This window comes from Cynocephalus volans, chromosome 2, assembly GCF_027409185.1.
Source record: "Cynocephalus volans isolate mCynVol1 chromosome 2, mCynVol1.pri, whole genome shotgun sequence".
In the NCBI taxonomy this organism is placed as follows: Eukaryota; Metazoa; Chordata; class Mammalia; order Dermoptera; family Cynocephalidae; genus Cynocephalus; species Cynocephalus volans.
Window position 1 is genome coordinate 66,622,636 of NC_084461.1, and position 8,203 is coordinate 66,630,838.

The following is an 8,203-nucleotide window of genomic DNA, read 5'->3' on the forward strand; positions in this document are numbered from 1 at the left end:
ACCCACTGCAGTCACCTTCCATTTGAATTCTCCCCTTGGCTTTGGCTCTGCTCCCTCTCCATCCTCACCTTCCACCCCGCAGAGTCCGCTCTGACCCTCCTGCAGGCCGGCTCGCCGTGCAGCTAGTATTCCCAGAAGCCCCTGCGCCCTGACCTTTAGAAAACGAAAGACCAGCCACTCTCAACCCGGGAGAAGGGGGCGCCGGGGATGCCCGGCTCCCGGAGCCGCGCATGCGCAGAGACCGCGACGGGCTCGGGCCCGGGAGGAGCGAGGACTCCACTGCCGGGGCGAGTCGCGGCCGGGCTTGGACCCAGATCGGTGGACTGAGTCCAGTTTGCCGGCGCCCGAGGCCTCGCGGGCCGGGCCGGGAGCAGGAGGCCAGGGGCTGGCGTACCTGGTAGCGGCCGGTGAGCAGCTGGCTCCGCGATGGTGTGCACAGCGGCTGCGTGTAGTAGTTGTCCAGGAGCACCCCGCCGGCCGCCAGCGCGTCCAGGTGCGGAGTGCGGATGTAGGAGCCGTGGAAGCCCACGTCGTTCCAGCCCAGGTCGTCCGCCAGCACGAAGACCAGGTGGGGAGGCCGGTCGGCCCCGGCGCCCGAGCCCGGCGGCGGCAGCAGCAGCAGCAGCAGCAGCAGCGGCGGGAGGATGGCGGGGAGGAGCGGCCGCCACGAGCTGGAGCCTCCGGGCAGGCTTGCCGCGCCGCGCGGGCCCATCTTGGGCCGCCCGCGATCCCCGCGCCTGTGGCGCCACCAGCCCCTGGCACGGCTTATAGAATCAGGAACTGGACGGCCGGGGCCTGCCCCGCCCCGGCACGGGACATGACCCCAAGCAGGCGGCGGGCTGGGGAGGCCGTGTCCCGCGCCCCCGCCGTTTGTCACCCAGGCCCGGGGCCGCGGTGATGGGGGAGGAGCCAGCGGAGATGAGCCCTCGGGCTTCCGCTGCCCGGCTCCGTGGAAAGTCCGCGGATGCTTGGAAGGGACCAAGGCAGCGATGAACGTTGCACCGCGGCATCCCAAAGGAGATTTGTTCTTTTTAATAACGCTTCACACACGGTTTACAAAGCATGTTACATCCCTCACCTCCTGTAAATCTCACAACAACCCCGTCAGCTAGGCATTATAATTAGTGCACGCTTTTCCAGAAGAAACAAGCTTGTAAATGGTTGAGGCTGTGACTCCAGACCTGAACTATGATGTTTTAACTACTTGTAAGTCATTTCTAGCACAAGAGCCCAGCCTGGTGGATGGTGAAAAGGCAGAGCTCTAGATGTCGTTTCAGATTCATTTATAAATAGCGTACACCCATGAAGACACTTCCGCCCCGCTAGCAAACAAGGGGCCAAGTACACACTTCTACTGCCACAGCCCTTCTGAAAGTGTGGTTTTACTTCCAGGTTGCCCTGGGAGTTGTTTTGGGGTGTTGCGTGGTCATTGAATAGCTCCTTAGCTTGTCCAGATGTTCAGAGCCAAAGAAACCAAAAAAAGAAAGAAACAACCAAAGAAATCCAGTATCTAATTTGCCTGAAATATCTGTGAGTGGAAGGGAAAATTCCTTTAACCACGTGCTCATTGAATTGGGAAGTTAACCTTATGACCAGTATATTCCCATCGCCGTCTGAGACTTTCTGCTTACTCTATGTCTGGAGATTGTAGCTATTAACAGGTGTGGGGGGATTTTTTTGCATTGCCTAGAGAACATATCCTTTCAGGCTATCCGAATCTGATTCCATGGGAGTTATTTTACAACTTTATAAATTGTAAATAAATGACAGCAATAGAAAATAATCCTTGTCTACATATATGCAAATGAACTCTGTGCTGTGGAGTGACAACCCTCCACCACTAAGGGAAAAAGTTTTGCCTCCACTTGCAAATTTAAAATTTCTGATCTGTTTTTTGGATTGTCCTTCGAAATGGTTTTAGCACCTTACCTAGTTGCCTCATTAATGGGTTAAATAAAATCTCGTATATTATGTATTCTTGTTTATATTGATATGAGGGTCATGATTTTACCTTTTTTAAAAACTTTAAGACATGAAATGTTTCCTTCTTACATGTTTATACTCTTTTTTTCTTTGCATGCAGTAGATTATGTTATATTCACCGTTCATCTCTAGCAGAATCAATGAAATTTAGCAGGAAAATTTTAAAATTTTAGCATTAACTAAATTCAAAAGAGAGTAACTTTGAAAAGCTGTTTGACTCATTATGTTAAGGCTTGAACTTTTCACTTAAAGATCCTGTAAGAGACCTTGAAGGACTGAGAATTTCCACTGCGGCCCTTGCATGTCCTTCTTCCCCGTAACTGTTCTTCCTACCCTCCTTGATAAAAATCCAGTTGCCCAAACAATGGCTGCTAATCTGCAGGAACAATTCCTCCTCTAACCAGCTGCTCCTGAAATAGCTAAACATGTGCTGAGCCTTCTCAGGTCCTGCGTTTTCAAATAAAAACTTACGTTAATGGTGCCCTGGAAATGTGCAAACGGAAGAGTTAATTCTATTTTGCATCTATGTGTGAACACACATAATGGAGTACAGACTAGTTATTTTGTAAAATCTCTCAGTTGGAGTTCTGTGTTTCCTCAGGTTATGGGTTTGTGCAGGAATATCTCAAAAGTGATGTGGTATGCTTCTGGATGCTTCACATTAAGAGGCACATGATGTTGATTTCCTCTCTTATGGAATTACTTTGTTAAGGTAGTTATTTCTCAACTGTAAAGTTGCTGTTTTCCCATTATAATTAATAAGTAACTTATGGAGAGGTATTTTGAAAATATGTAAATATTCTTTTATTCCTGAAACTTTTGCTTATTAGTTTTAGCATCTTGCTTCTTGCTTCAATCAGTTATGATTAGGATGGCTACCAAATGATTATCTTCTAATTTCATCATTTCTTCTGTATTTATTAGTTACCTTTCTACTGTAAGGAAGAACTTTCCCTGATCTCTTATTTATTCCAGTATGAACTCATGGATTCTTGTTTTAATAAATATGCTATAATCCTTTAGTATAATTATTTCAATGCTCAGATTTTCTGATTTGGCCATTGGGAGCTACTTCAATCTGGTTCTGGTATGTTTCTGGCTTGTCCTCTTTAATCTTTGAGAATTTCCTTAATTTTTGGTACAATGTGATTTTCTAGACTCATCTTGTACTTTTCCTTCCCCAACCCTAGAATCAGACATTTCTCCAAGGAACCCTAATTATTTTTAGTGGAAAATGGCAATTAGAAACCAATCTTCTTATCCAAGATCTGTGCTCATTGCTACTGGGCTGTCATTGCTTCTAGGGTCTCTTACCAGACAAAAATATGTATGAATATATACATACACACATACATATGTGTTTATATATACACACCCACATACTATACTATATACATATATACTATGTATGTATATATATAAAACCATGAGTTCATAGTGAATACCTCCAATTCTGTTTCCCCCGCGCTTTCCATACGTGTATGAATTGTACTAATTTTCATTATCAGCAGCTATTAAAAAGTACTATGTTGAAGACAGTTTGGCAGTTTTTTACAAAACTAAACATACTCTTATCCTATAGTCCGGCAGTTGCACTCCTTGGTATCTACCCAAAGGAGCTGACAACTTATGTTCACAGAAAAACCTGCACACAGATGTTTACAGCAGCTTTATTCATAGTTGTCAAAACTAGGAGGCAACCAAGACATCCTTCAGTAGGTGAATGGATAAACAAACTGTGGTACAGCCAGATGATGGAATGTTTTTGAGTGCTAAAAAAAAAAGAGCTATCAGGCCAGGAAAAGACATGGAGGAAACTTAAATGCATACTATTAAGTGAAAGAAGCCAATCTGAAAAGGCTACATACTGTATGAGTCCAACTATAGGACATTATGGAAAAGACAAAACTATGGAAATAGTAAGAAAGATCAGTGGTTGCCAGGGGCTGGGGAGGAATAAATAGGTGGAGCACAACTTATTTTTAGGGCAGTGAAACTACTCTTTATGGTACTATAATGGTAGATACATGTCATTATACATTTATTCAAACCCACAGAATATAGAATACCAAAAGTGAACCCTAATGTAAACTAGATGTTGGGTGATTATGATGTGTCAATGGGTCAGGTTCATGGATTGTAATTCTGATAGGGGATGTTGATAATGGGGGGAGGCTATGCATATGTGGGGGCAGAGTATAAATATTAAATCTCTGTACTTCTCAATTTTGCTGTAAACCTAAAACTGCTCTTAAAAAATAGTCTTAAAAAGGCACTATACTTTTTAATTTTTTCCAATCTGATATGATATCTCAGTAGGTTTTTGTTTGTTTTTATTTTTGCATTTCTCTTATTAAGTAAAGTTAAACATCTTTTCATGTGTTGAAAGGCTATTATTACATTTTTGTGAATTGCCTGTCATTTTCAATTGGGTTTTTGGGTTTTTTTCCTATCAATTTTAAGCATTTTTTATGTATTAGAGAGGTTACCACTTTTAACTATAATATGCATCACAAGTATTTTCTCCCAGTTTGTCATTGTCAAATTTTTATGGTGTTTTTAACATGCAAAAGTTATTTTTTTAGTGTTAGTCAGATTGATCAGTTATTTTAAATTACATGTGGATTTTCAGTCATAGTTAGACTATCCTTATACTAAAGCTAAAGCAAAATTTACCCATGTTCTCTCCTAGTACTTGTATGGTTCTAGTTTTTACATTTAGATCCCTGACCCATTGGTATTTATTTTTGTGTATGATTTGAGATATGGATCTAATTCTCTTCCCACATGGCTACCCAGTTGTCCCAGCACCGTTTATAGGGAAGTCTAAAATATTAGTCTAAGATATTCATGGGGAAGTCTAAGATATTAGCTCTAGTGATATGGGATGCCACCTCTGTTGTATGCTTTATTTATATTTATGCTTGGGTTTGTTTCTGGACTTTGTGTTCCATTTTAGTGACCTGTTTATGCTGAGTGCTAGACTGTCTCAGTTATAGAAGCATTACATTATGTTTTAATGTGTGGTATGGCTGCATTTTCACTTTTAGTGTTTTCCTGGCTATTCCTGTATGTTTATTTTTTCATGTGACCTTTCATATTAACATGTCTAGTTCCATTTATAAGTTTGTTGGTATTTTATTAGAATTACATTAAACTTATAAATTAATTTGGGGAGAACCAAAATCTTTATGATATTAAGTTGTCATATTTAGGAACAAGGGATGTCATATTTAAGAACAAGGGACATCTTTTCATTTATTAAGGTCTACTTCTGCATCTTTTAGGGGTCTTTTAAAATTTTCTTCATAACAGTTTTGTATGTTTTTTGTCAAATGTATTCCTAAGTATTTCATCTTCTCAGTTGCTATTGAAATGGGGCTTTCTCTACCATTATCACTTTTAACTGATTATAATTTGTGCACATGAAGGCTACTGACGGTATGGTAATTCTGTGTGGTAATTTATATCCTAACAATTACTGAATTCGTTTATTGGTTTGAGTTAGTTTAATCATTGGTTTTTTTAGGGTTTTCCCAGTACATAGTCATGTCAGTAAAAACCATTCCAGTCAGTTAGAAGATGCAAAAATTGGGACAGAAATAAAGCAGCTCTCAATTCACAAGTGGAATAAAAGTTAATTGTGTGGTAGGTGGGATATTTGGGACTTGGAATATATTTTTTACGTAGAAATAATATTATACATAATCACCTGGTTTGCCTTCTAAAACACAAAACCTATTTAACCCATAGTTAAAATCTCTTATAACTCCTAAAGTTCGTAAGAAAAGACTAACAATCAAATTTTAAAATGGGCAAAGTATAGGAACATAATTGTTTATAGAAAAAGAAATATAAGTGGCCATTAAATATATAAATAGATGCTCAACTTCACGCAAAAAGAAAAATTCAAATAGAAACTCCAATAATATACTACTGATACTAGTGATAACTCACTGGTTTGGGGACAGTGTAAAGAAACAAGCCCTCTTATACATTAATCACAGAAGTGAAATTCAGTACAACCTGAGGGGAAAAATTTTGCATATCTATCAATAGGCACATATATTCTAATCCAGCAATTCCAGTTCTAGGAATTTATCCTATAGATATTCTCAATGTGATAAATGTCATAGCATCAAAATATTCATTTTAGCCATATTTGCAATAGAAAAGGGCCAATAATAGGGCCCAGTTAAATTAATTATGGAATACTAAGCAATCATTAAAAGGGATGATATGAAACAATCTCCAATATACTTTTTAAAAGTTAAAGAACATTATAGTTGGTATGCTTTCATTTGCTTAAAAATATGTGCATATATGTGCATATACATATATGTATATAGAGAGAGGTGTTTGCATATTTACTGTATTTCAAGAAGGATACAGAAGAAACTAACATTGGTTGTCTCTGGGTGGACTGGTTGACTGGGGACGGATGGAAAAGAGACTAACTTTTCATCATATACTCTTTCGTACCTTCTAAATTTTAAACTGCATATATTATCTATTTCTAATAATATTTTAATCATAAGTAATAACATGATTTACATTTAAACAAAAAGAAAATGCATTTTGAGAACGGAGTGCCAAGAATAAGTCTTCCCCAGTGAACACATTTGTACAGCCCAAAGGCCGTGCACTAAGATGCCCTGCCCCTTGATTTCTGTGGTTTGCAGAACCCCTAGGTTTTGGTGTGTGCTTACTGGCTATAAACTATGCTCAGAAATCAGGACTCCTGTGTTTCAATGCTTCTCCTAAACTGTTTTTGTTTCAGTGCTTTTGAATATGATAGGTATTGCATACAGAGACTAAGCGAGTTTAAACACTTTACTCTAAATGTTGAACCGTTGAGGTAGAGGAAGAAAACCTTTCCAGCTAGAGAGATAAGAATGCTAAGAAGTCTTTCTTCAGAGAGGATACCTGAATTTCACTGACTGCATGTGGGAACTTGTGGTTGGTGTTGCTCGTTGTCCTGTTACTACCCTGAGCAGTCCAGAAGGAGATAGACTTGAACATCAGAAAGAAGACCCAAAGATTATTAATTTAGATGTTAGCTATTAAATTATTTTCCTGATACATTTAGTTATAGAAACTGATGTGGGATGGACTTGTTTCTGCCATATATAAGTGAGGGGAAGAGGGTCTTCTTAAAGGCCTGTAAGATCATAAATCAGACTTGTAGAGGAGTGTTTTTAAGGTCCTTTTACCCTTCTTCCAGTTGCTAGTAATTATATGCATGTTTTATTTATTAGCTACTATCAGCGCTAACAACTATCAATGCATTAAGAACCATCATGGTTCCAAGCATATAGAAAGTAATTATAAGAAGCATCTTCAGTTTCAGAAGCATCTGCTGCTTTTGTTCTGTGTATTGGTGTATGTGCATATGTTGGGAGGAAAAGGGTCAGAGGAAAAGAACAAAGATTTCTTTTAGCTCTAAAATTCTCCAATGTTATGAAATTGATAGTCTGGACAAGGACTGCTGTCGCTAACTCAAATTGAAACTCCCTTGATGCCTTTATCCTGCCCAGTGCTTGTCACCTTCTACATTCTCAAAACCAACTAGAGGAGAGAAGAGAGTGGAAAATAATACCATTCTTGTAAAAAGATTCTGGCATAACATTTTTTTGTGCATAAGACAAGTGCTCAAAAGTGTACATAGGTCAGTGAATTCTTACTAAGTAACCACCATGTAACCACCAGCCAGGTTAAGAAACAGGATGTTGGCACGGTGTTTTATCTCATTTCTTTCTTCCTCTCCTTACCAGCCTGAGCCTGACACAATATATTGAACTTTTTACATTATATACCCATTTCTTGATCATCACCTCTCAGCCAACTCTTTCTTTTTTTTTTTTTTTTAAATTTTATTTTGTCGATATACATTGTAGCTGATTAATGCTCCCCATCACCAAAACCTCCCTCCCTTCTCCCTCCCCCCCTCCCCCCCAACAATGTCCTTTCTGTTTGCTTGTTGTATCAACTTCAAATAATTGTGGTTGTTATATCTTCTTCCCTCCCCCGTTTGTGTGTGTGTGTGTGTGTGTGTGTGTGTGTGTGTGTATGTGTGTGTGTGAATTTATATATTAATTTTTAGCTCCCACCAATAAGTGAGAACATGTGGTATTTCTCTTTCTGTGCCTGACTTGTTTCACTTAATATAATTCTCTCAAGGTCCATCCATGTTGTTGCAAATGGCAGTATTTCATTCGTT

General features: G+C 39.6%; 1 protein-coding gene across 1 annotated transcript in view; it reads right to left on the bottom strand.

Moving 5' to 3' along the window:
* ARSB (arylsulfatase B) overlaps positions 1-872 on the bottom strand; it is a 206,081-nt gene extending 205,209 nt beyond the window's left edge. Inside the window, exon 1 of the mRNA XM_063085761.1 lies at positions 395-872. Coding sequence (XP_062941831.1) covers positions 395-712 — 318 coding nt within the window. The 5' untranslated portion in view covers positions 713-872. The remainder of the gene's footprint in view (positions 1-394) is intronic.
* Between the last annotated feature and the right edge of the window lie 7,331 nt (positions 873-8,203).